At 39.1% G+C, this 16,146-nt stretch overlaps 3 protein-coding genes across 7 annotated transcripts in view; 1 reads left to right on the forward strand and 2 right to left on the reverse strand.

The window, feature by feature from the left end:
* LOC115756765 (far upstream element-binding protein 1) overlaps window positions 1-11,291 on the reverse strand; it is a 29,162-nt gene extending 17,871 nt beyond the window's left edge. The window contains exon 1 of the mRNA XM_048277004.1: window positions 11,273-11,291. The gene's annotated coding sequence lies outside the window, so the exon portion shown is untranslated. The remainder of the gene's footprint in view (window positions 1-11,272) is intronic.
* LOC115756762 (protein NDL1) lies at window positions 1,328-5,836 on the forward strand. 2 transcript variants are annotated; one of them, XM_030696664.2, is made up of 11 exons: window positions 1,328-1,631; window positions 2,764-2,863; window positions 3,293-3,390; window positions 3,515-3,603; window positions 3,712-3,772; window positions 3,860-3,946; window positions 4,029-4,106; window positions 4,181-4,237; window positions 4,382-4,437; window positions 5,100-5,235; window positions 5,335-5,836. In XM_030696664.2, the coding sequence occupies exons 1-11, from the start codon at window positions 1,572-1,574 to the stop codon at window positions 5,554-5,556; spliced, it is 1,044 nt and encodes a 347-aa protein (XP_030552524.1). In that variant the 5' UTR covers window positions 1,328-1,571; the 3' UTR covers window positions 5,557-5,836. The 2 variants fall into 2 exon arrangements, with proteins under 2 accessions (XP_030552524.1, XP_048132967.1); XM_048277010.1 differs by lacking the exon at window positions 1,328-1,631 and adding an exon at window positions 1,773-2,543.
* On the reverse strand, window positions 7,112-11,264 carry LOC115756759 (homeobox protein ATH1). 4 transcript variants are annotated; one of them, XM_048277008.1, is made up of 7 exons: window positions 10,871-11,264; window positions 10,489-10,570; window positions 8,885-10,103; window positions 8,125-8,480; window positions 7,943-8,003; window positions 7,626-7,804; window positions 7,112-7,494 (listed from the first exon to the last, which is right to left on the reverse strand). In XM_048277008.1, the coding sequence occupies exons 3-6, from the start codon at window positions 9,944-9,946 to the stop codon at window positions 7,640-7,642; spliced, it is 1,644 nt and encodes a 547-aa protein (XP_048132965.1). In that variant the 5' UTR covers window positions 9,947-10,103; window positions 10,489-10,570; window positions 10,871-11,264; the 3' UTR covers window positions 7,112-7,494; window positions 7,626-7,639. The 4 variants fall into 4 exon arrangements, with proteins under 4 accessions (XP_048132965.1, XP_048132962.1, XP_030552520.1 ...); XM_048277005.1 differs by having other exon boundaries at window positions 8,885-10,119; XM_030696660.2 differs by having other exon boundaries at window positions 8,885-10,119; window positions 10,489-10,699.
* Window positions 11,292-16,146: the final 4,855 nt, after the last annotated feature.

A 16,146-nucleotide genomic window follows, 5' to 3' on the forward strand; every position in this document is an offset into this window, starting at 1 on the left:
CGAGAAGAACTTAGGGTAGTGTGCAAATAAAAGCATACAAAACTAAGATCAATTGAAATCGATATATATATTTTTTTTGTAGAGATAATATAAATAAAATTATAAATTTATTGCAATCGTGTCAATTTACTCATAAACATTTTATATTTAGCTAATTTAATCCTAGGCTACTTTTCGATAATTTGCTAATTACAATAGGTTGACTTTTTGTGGTAATCACGAGAAGAGCTCATAACCGTGCGCAACTAAGAGCATACAGAAATTAAGATCGGTTGGGTTTGAGATTGATGATTTTGGTGTGCTAGCACATCAAATCTTGCTGAAAAGCCTGTTTCCTAGGCTTAAAAGCACGTTTTCCTTAATCAAATTGAGGGTTGAATAACGAAAGAAAAAAAGTGCGGATTAATTAAATGGCATGAAAAGTGTCTGGTAAATGGCAATGACAGATACCAACTTATCACATGAAAATGATGCACTAGCCTTCAAATTGACCCCAAGCTTGGATCTAACCCGGATGGATGATGTCTCAGCTAAAGGATCCAGCTTGCTCTATGAGGCAGACTTGGCATCTTCAAAAACAATAATGACGATAACAATAATAGTAATAACAGAAAAAGTATAAAAAAGAAAGAAAAAGAAATCCTTCGTAATTCTATGGATGCTCGAAAAAATTCAAATCTCAAAGACATGAAGTTTGGACGACGATTTGATGCAATTTAGTTGCAAGCCATTTCAATATGGTAAAATTAGATGACGATTTGATGTCACACCCATTTTATCCAACAAAGAAAGAAAGTCAGGACAAAAAATGAGAAAATAAGAGAAAAATTCCATTGCCCGTAGCTCTCGAGAATTTGTCTGGGCCCAACTCGTCGCAGAACGGATCACTCGCAAGTCGTAGCCATTGTGATTGGAGGGTTCATATGAATTTTCCGCGATCCGATTACTGTTACAACGTCCATTTTTTTTTCCTTAAATACAAAAAAATTTCGTCTTTAAAAGGGCATGGCCCCCTAAGATGACTTGCGATTGGTTCCCAAGCCTTATTAAACACCAATTGTCAAAAGTCAACCAATTAACCGTATAAACTAACTCCAAAAAGCGCCTCGTAATCCCGCCTCAAGGTATACGGACCCAAAAAAAAAAAGAAATTCCCGCCCTTAAGGCATGTACCGACACGACACGCCCATACGAATACACGTCACGGTTCCAGCTCAGCAGCGGGGACATTTCCGTAAATACGGTCGAGGCTGTCGGCCCCCTTAACCATGGTTTGGCGTCTAACCAGGGTCTCAGGTCAACATCCTTCTTGTACCGACGGCCCCTCTCCTCCTCTCTCTCTCTCTCATTGTCCTGAAATCGAGCGTCGGTGACTCGCCCCGAGTTAACTCGGCGAATCGGGAGCTTGTGTCTAGAGGAAGGAAAGCCTTTACAGAAGGGAGGGAAAGGGACAGGTATTTAATCCATGGACGCCTCACCAAATGCCTCCTCAATTTGAGTGAAATACACGTACACACACACAGAGAGATTCGAGACCAAAAGCTCGGAGAGGAGAGGAGAAGGAGAGGGAGATGGCGGATTCCAGCGATTCGGTGTCGATAGACATGGAAATGTACTCTCCGCGAGGGAAGGTAAGCCGCATTTCCGTCCGCTTTTGGGCACATTGCGTGTTGATTTCGGTCGCCCATTGCGTGTTGATTTCAGTTTTTGCTTGGGGGCGCGCGCGTGTCGATGCGGTTTCGGATTCGGGTGGGAGGCGCTTTGTGCAGAGAGAGTGTTGGATTTCTGGGATGATGTAGGAAGATTTTTTGGTTGCTTTGGACGAGGATAATGTCGAAGTTGAAGGCTGGTCTCAGTTTCCTACGTTTGTTTCGTGGGGTTTGTTGTTATTTTCTTCTGCATTTCTGGTGACATTTGCTGTTTTTTGCACTGGGAACCATCTCTTATGGAGTCCCCTGAGAGAATTAAAGATCATTTTCTAAGTTTCCAGATTGCTTTCTGAGAGGAATAATCAATAATGCTTATGCCATTAGGAGCCATTTGGGGGTGGAATTTGGTTTCGAGTTTTAGCTCTGGACTTCTGATTGTGAAAATATGGGTCTGGGGATTTACTTCGATGAGAGCAAAGAATATAGTTGTTGCACATGGTGGCCTCTACCTTGAGTCCTTGATTAAAGCATGCCCTTCAAGTTCTCTAATCGAGGTTCCTCTCCTCAAGGTGTTACGCGACTTCGCAGCTTTGGGTGTGAATTTGGATAACTTTTTTAGCTATTCATCGTCTTGTTTGCGCTGTTATGTGATTGTCAGTGGCTTTTCCTTTTTCTGGGGGGTGTAATTCCTCTAAAGTAAGGAGCTGGTGATACTTTATGCCATTCTGGTGTTAATAGAATAAATTATGGAGCTTTGGAGTTGCTAATCCCATCTTCCAGTGGATGATAGCAATAGCCTGCCTAAATGTTGGTATGAGCTATGTATTTTCGTGAATTCGAAAGGAACATGCTTCACATGCAAAGTCCTCACGTTCCACAAAATCCTTGACTTGGGTACGCTTCAAAGTTTTCCTCTGCATGAAGCAATTGCAGCAAAACTTGCCAGATTTAGGAATAGCTACCAGTTTCCAGATAAGGGCTAGTGCCTCTGTCTTTCATCCCTGGGATCTCATTATATCATGCTGAATTTCGTTCTCTTGTGTTTTATAATTCTTCTATGCATTGTTGCAAGATGGTTATTTCATTGACACCATTCTTGGATATTCATGCTCAGGAGCACCTAATAAGAACCAGTCAAGGTATAGTGTCAGTTTCAGTATTTGGGGATCCAGACAAGCCAGCCCTCGTGACTTATCCTGATTTAGCACTAAATTGTAAGTGAAACAGGATTTTCTTTTTTCTGTCTGATTAAATCCTCTCTTTTTACTCAAATTGTTTTCGCGTTTTCAGCGAGGGAAGCTCTTTTTAGAAAGCTTACATTGATAAGAAAAAGAAATGTCAATACCTACTACTATGTGAAAGCTTCACAGGTGTCCCTCTAATGAAAAAAATTGTGCATGATAACGAATCAAAGTCCCTGGAATATAGGGGGGTACTTTGTGATCTTATCCAGCCTTTTCTAAAAGATACAATTTCCATTCTTTCAAATTTCACCACAAAGTTACAGATGTCAGAAATTAGAAGAATCGCGATAGTTTACCTGCCATCTTCATTTCAGCCAAATTTTTGTGGCTTAGCATTCCGGCATACTGTAATATTATCAAGAGGTAAATGGACATTGTTCTCTTCCTTGGTCTTTGCAGATATGTCATGTTTCCAAGGACTATTCTTCTGCCCAGAAGCATATTCTCTACTGCTCCACAACTTCTGTATATATCACATTAGCCCTCCCGGGCACGAGGTGTGTGACAAATCACGGGCACTGTCTAGATGGATTTATGCATGGCTTTCTCTAGTTTATGTCCCATTGAATGCCATGATTCACGCCGTTTCTTATTTCGGAAAGTTTTCAAGAGGCATTGCAGTTAGGAGCTGCCACTATGAGCCCCGATGATCCTGTTCCCTCTGTTGATGACTTGGCAGATCAGGTTGCTGAGGTTCTCAACTTCTTTGGGTAACTATTAATTACATATATGTTGGGTTTCCAATGGTAGCATGCTCCATGATGGAAATGGTTATAGCTATTGCTCCATATTAGTTGACTCTAAAGCTTCTCTTGCAGACTTGGAGCTGTGATGTGTATGGGGGTCACAGCTGGAGCTTACATCCTAACGCTGTTTGCTGTAAGATGCATGCTTTTGTGTAGCATATGGAATTTTCCCTTTTCAAGGTTTTCATATTCAACCTGAAAGGTGTCCTCAAATTGACAGATGAAATATAAGCAGCGGGTTATTGGTCTTATACTTGTTTCTCCTCTATGCACAGCACCATCATGGACAGAATGGTTGTTAAATAAGGTCTGGTTTTCCATCCATTTGCTGATTTTACTTGGCATTTTATTTTTTCGGTTCTCTGACTTGGAACTTGTAACTTGTTTAGGTGATGTCAAATTTACTTTATTTCTACGGCATGTGTGGAGTGGTCAAAGAATTACTGCTTAAGAGATATTTTAGCAAGGTAAGATTGGTCTTTATGGTCATTCCCTTGGTTCCCTATCTATCTGTGCTGATGGAATCTGCTGTTGGAGACAGGAGTTGCGCGGTTGTGCCCAAGTACCCGAGTCAGACATAGTTCAAGCCTGCAGAAGAGTATGTTCTCCTCCATCCTTTTGCTTGCTTGTTCATGATTGACTCTCAATTGGTTTGGAAGTATGGATTTGTTTTATTGCAATATTTGTGCTTGTGTTATGAGTGCTCGTCTGATATCAGTTGTATCCATGTTCCACTTTGCAGTTACTGGACGAGAGACAGAGTTCTAACGTTTGGCGTTTTCTTGAGGCAATTAATGGGTATAGTCCTCATCAAGAGAAACATTCCTCTCCCAGAAAATAGTGAACGCACAAGTTAAAAGGATAATGAAATAATTTGGTCACTCCCTCTGGAATAAGATGTCTACATACATTCTCAGTTCTTATGAGAGAGTCATGTCATCTTTGCAAATTCTGTCATGAAAAAGGGTTCCTAATTAGTTCGCAAGAATTCTTCAAATTTTTCTATTTACACTTTCATTTAAGAATGAAAAAAGTTTTGTTAATGCATTTGGCAATAGTTGGAGAATGAAAGTTTGGGAAGTTCTTGTCAAAATTAAAGCTATGCAAGTTGTTTGTCAAATTTAAAGTTATAAGATGATCATAGCTTTTTGGTGTTTGTGCGCAGTGTTTTCTTCTACAATGAAAACATGGAGGATTAGAGTACAACCTATCTCATAGGTTGTCTGGAAAACAAGTATTTGAACTATGTACCCTGAAAAAAAAATATTCATTTTGTTGTGCCGCACTCATCGTCGAGAAATTTGCTTACATTGACTAAAAGCACTAATCACTTACATATCAACGAAAATAAAATACTGAAATTTTCTTTTGAAACTAAATGAGCCTCGAGCATGGTTTGACATGAACTCTTCCATATTCATTTTGATGGGGCCTGAAGTTGTGGTGTTGTCTTCTTGCAGGAGGCCAGATATAAGTGAAGGGTTAAGAAAATTGCAATGTCGCTCCCTTATCTTTATTGGCGAGCACTCTCCATTCCATTCGGAGGCCGTTCACATGACTTCCAAGATGGATAGAAGATGTACCGCATTAGTAGAGGTATGTAATGGCTCTCTTATCTCGGGACACGGCCTGGTGAATTGATTGAAAATGATCGAATAAAAACTTGATACGTTTCCAACTTTCTGGGATTTACAGGTTCAGGCGTGTGGGACGATGGTAACTGAGGAGCAGCCTCATGCCATGTTAATACCAATCGAGTATTTTCTCATGGGATATGGCCTGTACAAGGCTTCCAAAGTAAGCGTCAGTCCAAGGAGCCCTTTGAGTCCGTCGTGCATTTCTCCGGACCTTCTATCCCCTGAAAGCATGGGCTTGAAATTGAAACCGATCAAGACACGGATCCCTTTTGAAGTATGAAAGGAGATGGGAGTCGAAGGTGCTGTCTTGCTTTTCTTTTGTAATTTACATACTTCGAGAGTACCTATTTTCCTTTGAATTGGACTGTAATGGTATAGGATCTAGAGTGTAGATAAAGAGAAAGAAGAGAAAGGAGAGTCAGGAGGCAAATTTTGCAAGAAAGAAGAAAGTCGATTCTTTCATTTGTAAGCGTAACCGATAGTTGAGGGGGGGTTCAGTATCTGTAAATCTCTGGAATAATCACTTTATCTGGATCTTGGCAAGCAAATAAATTGCAAATGACTGGTTCTTCATGACGATTTTTTAAGTGGGTTCATCTGTTCCTTGCACTTTTCTTGCTGAAGGTTATGTCATTGTTGATAGAACATGGGATTTTGAAGGATTTATTTTGTGGACACCATCTAACTTTTCACACAAGCAGTGGTAGAATCTATATATCAATACGCACTCGGCATGAATTTGCTCGATAAAACTTGTTGTTTGAACTTTGCTTGTGGAAACATCGACCCAAACAAAAAAAAAAAACCTTTGCTTGTGGAACTGATTCTTTTAACTCCTTAGTGCACAACATAGCGTGGAAGTCCTATGACGTTTGTGTCTCGAAAGTATCTTTTTCTCAGAAAGTATCTGGTGTCTGTCCTTGGTGTCATTTATCGCTCAGGCTAAATGAGAAATAAATGAGAACGGAGAAAAAGATAAGACGGTAAGATCAAGATGGCATCATCTGAGATTTCCCGGTGTTTCGCGCATGCCTGTACGCCATGTCTTTGCACAAAAGTACAGACATTTTTTTAGAATATTGCTGTTCAGAAGTCATCTCGAATGAAAAATCAGGCCCGGTGATGGGGCCCCTTGGTCGATACACGAGATGGGGACGTTGCCCCAACTAGAGACATTGACCCTTTCAGTTACCCTTTTGGTCCCTTCACCGGGACAATGATTCGATCAGCAGAACTTGCCGATTGCGTTTCTTAGATTCTGAGGCAATGAAATTGACGACCGTTATCTACGAATCACTTCATTCCTAACATGTTAAGGTCAGTTATTTGAAAGACCGCTTCATTCGATATCGATGTTGATAACGATGCAACATCCATCGAGTTCAAATTCTCTTCTTTTTCTTGGTTCATCTGTATCGAATTGTAAAATTCTCGGGGTTGAGAATCGTCGTCCATGAAATCTGTTACACCGAGAAGTTTTTTGTCTTTTTAATCTGCTCTCAGCATTTTTCTTCACATGCCTAAATTTGATTGAGATCATGAATGTATGACTAAGAGCATGAATATCATCCTGTTTTTTTACCTCATAGGAACACAACAAAGATGGCCTGCTGATCTACGTTCTTTTTTTTTTTTTCTGAGGAGGAGCATCACCATACTGTCTATTTCACATATCGTATCATCCAAATTCAACAAGAGGAAGAAGAGGTCTCTCTCTCTTTTCATCAAATTCATAGGATTCTCCAATCATCCTACCATTCCAAAAAGGGCATCTATTCATAGTGTTCTTACGTTGTCCCATCGCTTGAAATGCGCATGCACTTGGGGATTCAAAAAAAGTACCGATAGAGTAACGGTGATTCGCTTCCCCCGCGTGTGACCGGAGGAGATGTTGCAAAGCCATTGGAAGCGGGTGCATTTCGGTTGGAAACTCCCGAACTTCGCCATTTCCTTCTCGGTCCCGATGCCTGAGGTGTACATCTTTCAAGTTGACAAGGTCCTTGATTGTGAAATCTTCCAGCAGGCGAACATATCATGCGGATCGCCGGCTTATTATACCTTCTATATATTGCTGCTTTGATACATGACTAAATCGAAAAGGCGTTTTTCAGGATCGATTACCACTTAACCAAATGCAATTGCTCCTTCAGAACGGCGCAACTGCCAAACCAGAGCCTTTTCAAGTAGATGGTGTCTGAGTAGCTTCCCTCTAATTATCCTGCAACAAGCGATCACAACGAATAAGTACTCAGCATAAACGCCCGAGGTAACTTACAAGGCATAGAAGAAATTGTTGACGATATGTTTTCGTTGCAGGATGGTCTATAAGTACTTGATTTGCGCTCTTACCTTATGTCTCGATATTAATTCATATGAAACTTTTGGATGTTGATGCTCCTCTGGATTTGGTTAGCACCACTGCTTCCATCCTCATTGTTATGAGACTTCCTTCTATTCATCTCGGAATACATCTCCTCAATCATTGGTTTCCAAAGACGGACGCGCGCGTTGATAAACCAATTGGATACCTGTTCATTAACCCGAATAAAGCATCGCATTCAGGGAAAGAGGGGGATCGAAGCACACACTACTGCAAATCGGCTGGAACAAAGAACCGGCAGATTCCCAGTATAAATTCAATTAATAAAGTGAGGGAGAAAGACTACTTGGCTTCTTGTCAGTCCGCTTTTGAGTGCAAGTAAATGCTTCTCTGTATCCTTCGGATACCTGAATTTGGTCGAGTGCTTAGCATAATCTCCATGAACAAAAAGAATTTCCTATTTACCAAACATTCCGCGAATTACAGCCCAAGCAATTAAAAAGGATACTCTGAAGAGAGAGGACTTACGGGTGAAGAAAGTTTTGAAACATCCAAGCCCGTAGCACCGAGACGGACTTTTCTGGTAGGCCCCTCTGGGGTCTCCATAACTGTTGATCTTTCCTTTTGAGCTGCTGGAGTGCCCACTGCCTTTGGATGAACGAGGCCTCAAAAGATCTTTCCTGGCCTCTCATGCTCGAGTGGCTGATATCTTCCCCCATCGCGAGGATATAGTTGCTGATCCTCTCTCTGAGGTTCTTGTACATAATCGAGACTGTGTGAAGTGCGAAGCGGGTGTGTATCTTTGGGTCCAGTTCAGTCGCTGCGTGAAATGCAGATATCACCGTGTGGATCTCGTCCAAGCATTGGTTGTAACGGTCATCGACCTGAGCCAAGATCACTATCAAAGTCCACACTCAACTAAGTAACATACCAGTTGATGTCTAGAGATGCTACACCAAATTACTCATGGTCTATTGCACTTACAGTTTAAAGAGATGGAGTTTCAACTTCTTGTCGAAATGGCATAAAATTCACAGAAACGAGATCTGTGATCGGACGGTTGCATTACAATACATATCTACTTACAAATGCGTAAATCAGCTTCGCATATATTGTACCTGAACCTACCTTCAAATTATTGAGCCAGAATGAAATTTCAGGAGCATCATTCTCATCTTTTGTTTTAAGGGATTTAGGCAATGTCCTACCAAGTACTCTAATGTGTATGATATATCCTGCAAATGTCGACCCCGAAAACCTAATCATAGACCAAGTTAGATCAACATACCACTTGTAGCAGAGTCAACAACTGGGCTTTCCTAACTTCAACTTCTTGTTGCTGGCCAAACACTACAAGTTCTTGTCCTTCATCAACACGAGAGTTTGACGAGAACGGTGACTTGCTAGTCCCACCCCCGAGCCCGCCGCTTACATAGCTGACCTTGTTCAGATTTTCCAGCGAATAGCTTGCTATCTGAGCAAGAATTTCCTGAATGCCACTCAAGTACTTTGATCCGGCTATGAGCTGTGACAACTGAGGTGGACCGTAAGAAGCAGAACATAGAGAAAGCTCCTTACTGTTGCAGGAATTTTGATCTGATTTGTATGCTCTTGTTTCATTTGAAATCTGGTGACTTGCACCGGCATTGCTTATCTCCGAGCACCGATCGGAGGTATTCGGCAAATTAATTATCGAAGACTTCGATGAGGCAAGGCTCAACGAGAGCTCATTACTGGAATTTGAAGGAAAATAAGCATGACCCATATGTATATTTAGATTCGTGGATGATATCCAACCGACAGTATTTGTGTTTCGGGCAGCAGAATAAGGTGGACAGACAGTTCTTGATTGAAACCTGTTAGCATTCCACTTACACATGCCGGCTGGTTCATTGTAGCTGCAAGTTCCAAATGGCATATGTGAAGCATTAGAGTCATCATTCGGTATATTCCCAGCTTCTAACAGATCGATTGATGGCAATGAAATTGGCAATCCATTTATATTTTCTTGGAGATCCCTTCTTGGGGACAAAATTGCAGGAAAAGAAGTGGCGGAAATTGGCATTGCTCCACTGAAGTCAGGAGCATTCCGAATGACATCGATCCCAAGAAACGGAACCGATGCATCGGAAATGAACTGCGAACCAGTTATTCCAGCTTGTAGATCACTAATCGATTCTCCTTGAATGTTTGAATGTATTGGGAACCCGACTGTGTGGTCTGAGTTATTCTTGTTGAGTGAATCTGACTGTGGGAAGGAGCTTGCGGATGCGTGTGCTGAAACACCATCCAGCAAGAAAGAGGCTCGGTTCGACATATCTACCGAGACATCAAACAAATTATGCTCCATTGCAATATCAACACATCACAAATCTGAAAAGGTGAGTCGGAAATCTTCAATCCTAGGATCGCACGTAACTTGGCTCATGAAGATGAGGGGTAGGTCCCAACCCGTTCAAACCCTTTCCTTTATAGGAAAACTTAGCTCATGAAGATATTCAACTGCTCTCACAGTTCATTTCCCTGAAAAACATCAGTCGCTTAGACAACATAACATTGTGGAGGATGCAACATGACATCATGACCATTTAACCAATCAGATGGGACTGTGCAGATCACACATATTTTGGATTGTGAAGAAAAAGGAGTGAGAAAGTCTTCCAGGTAAAACAAGTGAGAAACAGTACAACAAGACTGATCTTAGCTCTCTTCTAGCTTTTTCCTCTCTTAATATAGAGGTAAATTTGAAGAAACTGCAGGAAGCAGACACCAGAATTTAGAGCAGTCATAAGTGCCAAGAAGTGAAGAAACACACTATCAAGTCAAACTGACATGAACTTAAAGCAAGCAAGTACAGTCAAAACTATCAAATTAAGCTTCACCATGACAAACCTCCAATTAGCTTTGCGGAGCAGCTATCTCCATGACCAAAAGAGCAGAGAATGAAGTTGAGGATGCATGTCGCCCCTGAGGCCTAATCACAAGCAGAACACCAACATGTGTAAAGATCTCACTAAGTTTCGCAGATAAATTCCCAGTAATTCACACAAAAAAGTTTTGTACTTTACTGATGGACATTAAATGGGTGCTTCCTTCATGGAATCTAGAACAAGTCACAGCAATGCAAATTTTTCACTACTTCACATGAAATTATTGGCCTCCCCTCCCTTCCTCCGTAGGGAAAAAAAAAGCAAAAATCTGAGACCACAGGCGGGGAAGCTCTTTTTTCCTTTGTTAACAGAAAAGTGGTAAAAAAAGCGAACACGAATTGTACCTGAGCAGAGAATTTCACACCCCTCCACCACTTCCCAAGCACCACGAGATGAAAAAAAGGAAGATACAAAAAGTGGGGTTGTTCTTTCCTTTTAAAAATGCAATCTTTGCATGGAGAGAGAAGTGGGATTTCCTGAAAAAACCCAAACCCCAAGAAACAAAAGATTGAGAGCCTCTATGCCATTAAGGATGAATCTTTTTTCCTACTGCCCACAAAAATACAAGCCAAAAGCACAAACGGGGGAGTCTTTTGAATTTATGCAAACACTCTTCAATCTCAGATAGCCCCTTAAAAAGGAAGAAAGAGAGTGTCAAAAAGTCCAAAAGCAGGCTTCTGCAACTGGGGTTCAATGAGATGGACCCATTTACTAAACACACTCTCAGTCTCACAGAGACTGGAAGAGAGAGAGAAAGAGAGAGAGAGATTACTGTGTGGTTGCAGTAAGCACTCATATGTGTTGCAGGCTTTGGAGGGCCCATTTGCTATCACAGCCTTGCTCTGATCAACTTTGTCCTCCTCACTGCCCTTCATTATCTGCTGCATCGTCTCTCTCTCTCTCTCTCTTCCTGCAATCATCGCAATCAAAATATCTGGATTCTCTCTGTTCCAACCCCTGTTCATGCCAGGTCCTCTCAGCATCACCCACCATCCCCTCTCCATCTCTCTGTTTTTAACCTCTTCAGAGATGAAAAAGAAAGTCCTTTGCTTTTTTAGTCATTTTTGACAACAAACCCAATGCTGATGAGATAGGTGAAGGAATGGAGTAACGAAAGCCTCATACTTTTTCCTCTCAATCCAACACCCAAACCCATCAAAGGCAAAAAAACAAATACAACCCCCCCGCCAAACCCCCCAAAAAAAAAAAAAAAGAGAGAGAAAAAGAAGAAGAAAGCTCTGTAGTTTCAGCAGCTGTACTTTTTGGAGAGATATGCAGTGAGAGAGATGGCTCAGAAAGATGACGATGCAAGCAAAGGATACAAAGGGAGGATGGCGAGAGAAAATCTCTGGTGAGAAGATCTTTGACGAACTTATGGGGGGATGAATTAACTTTTTGCATGGGAGGACATTTTTACCAGGGAGAACTCTGAGCGGGCATTCATTGTTCAAGTGCATCCTACATTATTATTGTTAGGCCTACTAACTCGGGAGAGAGTTAGATTTTCCTCATGATGATGGGATAGTTATTTCAGGTTCCAGAAGATTTTCGGTTCCCTCCATGTCTAATGTTTCTTTTTAATTATGGGTTAATAAGACGAAAAGCCCAACTAAAATACACATGTGATAAATTTATTTTAAATTATTTTTTTATCAGGAAAAAATCAAAACAATTATATTTGTGATAAATTGATCATAAACTATTTTTTAACTATCAAAAATCTCAAATTGATACAATTGTGATAAATTTACCATACGTTAATTTTTATTAAATTCTACAATAAAATTGTTGAATTGGATGACGCGCGTATCAATTTGAGGTTTTTATACAAATGTATTACTCTGGGATTTTTCGTGGTATTAACTCAATTTAACGAAAACTAACATATGGTAAATTCGTCACAATTGTATAATTTTAAGTTTTTTTGTGGTTAAAAATTAGTTTGGGGTAAATTTGTTACAGATATACCAATTTGAGCTTTTTCGTAGTCAACAAATAATTTGGGGTAAATTTATCATAGGCGTACCAGTTTAAATTTTTTTGTTATCAAAAAAATATTTTTGAGTAAATTTATCACATGTGTACTAATTTGGAGGTTTTTCATGATTTTAACTTTTTATTTAAATGAATGTTGGTAAAAAAAAATCCAAAAAAGAGTGCTTGAGAGTAAACTTTATTTTGCAAAAAAATAAACAATTTGAAAATTTTTCTTAAAAATAACCACTTTTATCGCTTGAAATAATTAATCAATGAAAAATATATGCGTTATCAACATCAATTTTTATCTAAAATTCTTTTGTTGACAATGAAAATAATTGTCAATTGTTCCTTGTTGTAAGCGGTGCAAATGATTAATTTTAGTCAAATCAATCATTTTTTACAAAATAAATGCTCATTTGAAAGAAATAGGATGGACTTTTCTCATGTAATTAAGACGAATGAATGGACATTTTTCATATAATTGATTTCTTCGAAAATCAAAACCTTCTCTCGTTAATATAATTTTTCTATTATATAAGAAAAACTGATTAATTTGAACTAAATAAGCCATATTTTCCTACTTCTTGCTTGTAATGACCGTAATATAAGTGAATAGAGACATCACTTATAAATTTCTTCTAGGTCGTTTAGAATGAACATTGAATATTTCTATGGATTAAGGTTCCGTTTGTTTCACTAAAAATAAGTGATTTGATGTATATTTTCTAAAAAATATCGCTTATATTACTAATAAAAATAAATGAACGAAAAATATTTTCATCGTTTACGCAAATGTTTGAATACAAATTATTGTCAGTAATGAAAATATTTTTCATTTCAAGCAATACATGCGATAATTTTTAGAAAAATACTTTGCAAATATCACTTATTTTTTGCAAAATATACGGAGCCCAAGTAAGAAAACAATTCATAATTGTATTGATTTTTGTCTAAAGAAATTGTCTGATTGTGTTGAAAATAAAAAAGCCTGTCAATTTCGTGAAAAAGAGTTATAAAATTTGACTTTTTTTTTTTTGGTCCAAAATTTGACTTTTATTTCAAAGATCTTATTCGGACTTTTTTTTTTAAACCACGTCTGGATTGGGTTGACCTGATTTGACACGTTTACCACTTATGTCGATCATGTCTTGTTACTTGTTTCATATATAAGTCATGATTTGAATGAATTTATCATGTTCGGATAGGTTTAGTCAACGATATAACTTTAAGTTGGCATGACATGCACGACTCATAACAAGTGAAGCGAAGGTTTAGTCAAAATTTCAACTCCACGTGCGGTGCCGTTGTCATTCATGATATGCAAGAATATATTAATACTCCACTTATTTCACGAAAAATAAATAATTTAAAAAATATTTTTTAAAAAATAATTACTTGTACCCCTCACAAAATATAAATGTAAAAAAATTATTTTGATTGTCTCCGAAAGTGTTGAGACGTAAATTATTGTTCGTAATAAAAACAACTGGTTATTTCAAGCGAGAATGATTTGAATTTTTTTTTTAAAACTTTGTATCGCTTGAAATAATTAGTTAATGATTTTTTTCTTTATCGATAATAATTTAAGTTTCGTTAATTTCATAAACAATGAAAATATATTTTGTCCGTCCATTATAGCAAGTAATTCAAGCGATCATTTTTTCGGAAAATATTTTTCTAAATTACTTATTCTTCGCAAAACAAGCGTGCCCTAAGAAACTAAGAGCGTACATGACTAACACTTTAAAGTAGAAATTTGTTTGGTAATGTAATTTCTAGAGCAAAAATCAATTTGGTTACGCAACTTCATTTGTTCTACTTCTGGAGTACTTTTTTGCTCCAGAAGTAGTTTTGGAGTCATTCGAAAAAGTAAAAAAAAAAAAATTAACTTTTGCTTAGAAGCAGAAATAGAGGAATCAACTTCTAGGCAGAAATTGATTTCTAGAGCAGAAGTATTGCTATATGCGCGTAGTCCTGTTGTTACGTGAATTTCTTTCGACCCGACCCGGCGGATCTCATTGGGTACTCGGTCCATATGAATCAAACAAGTGTTCTCTGGGCCAGATAACAGGCCCACGCATGCATGGGCCTTGGTCAACCAAAAGCCCATAAAAGACTTGTTTTTGTGAACATTTTCATCACTGACGAAGGATGAACTTTAAAGAGCAACGACCCGGGACGCATTATATAGCCCCCTCGAGTCGGCCAAATCTTCCAGACGCGGTTCGCCACTATCCCGGCGCACAAGGTGATCGGAAGACGAGTGAGCGCAAAGAATCGAAGCCTGCATCCTTCGAGTACACCAACCTCTCATCCTTACATTTTTAAATTCAATCCTATTGTGCGTCCATTAATTCGGTCATAAATTTTTTAATTGTACCAATTTAATCATAAACGTTTTAACAACAAGCCTTTTGAAACCTTTCAAATTCAGTCTCAAATCTTGTAAGCCTGTCTACTCGGAGTCAACCGTCTTATGCAGCATGGCCGACATCGACGTGGATAATTTCTTTTATATATATTTTATTTTATTCTTTTTTTTTCTTTCCTTCTTCCTCTCGTCGCTCACCGCATCACCTCCGGCCGAACACAATTAGAAGTGAGCAGGAGAACCTCGCCCGCATTTGGCTAGGCGGACGAGGTCGACCTTGTCTTGCCACCGGCGAGGCTCAACTAGCGCCAGATCCGATGAGGGCGAGCCTCGCCTAGCAATGGTGAGGGCGAGCCTCGGGCGATCCCTAGCCATCGCCGAGGCCTAGCGACCGGTCAAAGAAAGAAGGAAGAAAAAAATAAAAATAAAAATAAAATCATAAAAAATTCAAAGAATTGAAAAATATATATAAGCAAGAGCCTCGGGCCACAACCTGTTTTCCCTTTCGGGTAGATATAGAATTGCTCCCGCAAAGCCCGGACATTTCCGTCTCCATCAATCGAGAATAGTTTATGTTGGCACCGACTAGACCGCCACATTAACTATTCTCGATTAAAATCGCCGGAATGACTAAATTGACAAATCGTTAAAAAGTTTAGAACTAAAGTGTCAAATCATCAAAATGTTTAGGATTATAGGACTAAATTGATAAGTTGTCAAAAGACTTAAGCTAAATCGAGACAATTTAATTGTTTAGGATTGAATTGATCGCTGTATGATGAGATTAGGATTTTCTAAACAATTTTTTCACTCTATATTCACTCTAATTTTCCGCTAGGAGGACGGGATCCAACGTCGGCTTTCGATCAGCAACGCACATAAGAACGATAGAGAAGTCCGAGAGTTGGCGATCTAATAGCATTCGTGCATGAGGGATACAGCTGCGAAACATGCATTGTATGGTGTCATCCATTCCTAAAGTCAAAAGTGCAAGCATATGCACTAGCAAGATAGATAGGAATTTCTTCTGTGCTAAGTTGAAAATTGGGTGGACATTGGGATAGCGAAGTCGCGACTGGGTTCACCAAAGAAGAGGGAACGACACAAATGATCTTTGAATTTTGGATCAATGTGCAATATGGTCCCCGAATTTTTAGTACATGCTCAACCTAGTTCTCGAACTATATAAAAATGCTCAATATTGCCCATCCATTTGAATCAATAGAAGGACAATATCGAATATTTTCATAAAATTAAAATATTAAACTG

Source organism: Rhodamnia argentea, chromosome 4, assembly GCF_020921035.1.
Source record: "Rhodamnia argentea isolate NSW1041297 chromosome 4, ASM2092103v1, whole genome shotgun sequence".
In the NCBI taxonomy this organism is placed as follows: domain Eukaryota; kingdom Viridiplantae; phylum Streptophyta; class Magnoliopsida; order Myrtales; family Myrtaceae; genus Rhodamnia; species Rhodamnia argentea.

Coding starts and splice junctions, on each gene's coding strand:
- LOC115756762 (XM_030696664.2), top strand. CDS start 1,572: ATGGCGGATTCCAGCGATTCGGTGTCGATAGACATGGAAATGTACTCT. Junction 3,773..3,859: donor ACATCCTAACGCTGTTTGCT/GTAAGATGCATG, acceptor TCAAATTGACAG/ATGAAATATAAGCAGCGGGT. Junction 5,236..5,334: donor GATGTACCGCATTAGTAGAG/GTATGTAATGGC, acceptor TGGGATTTACAG/GTTCAGGCGTGTGGGACGAT.
- LOC115756759 (XM_048277008.1), bottom strand. CDS start 9,946: ATGGAGCATAATTTGTTTGATGTCTCGGTAGATATGTCGAACCGAGCC. Junction 8,481..8,884: donor TGTTGACTCTGCTACAAGTG/GTATGTTGATCT, acceptor ATCTTGGCTCAG/GTCGATGACCGTTACAACCA. Junction 7,805..7,942: donor GCGGACTGACAAGAAGCCAA/GTAGTCTTTCTC, acceptor GTTAATGAACAG/GTATCCAATTGGTTTATCAA.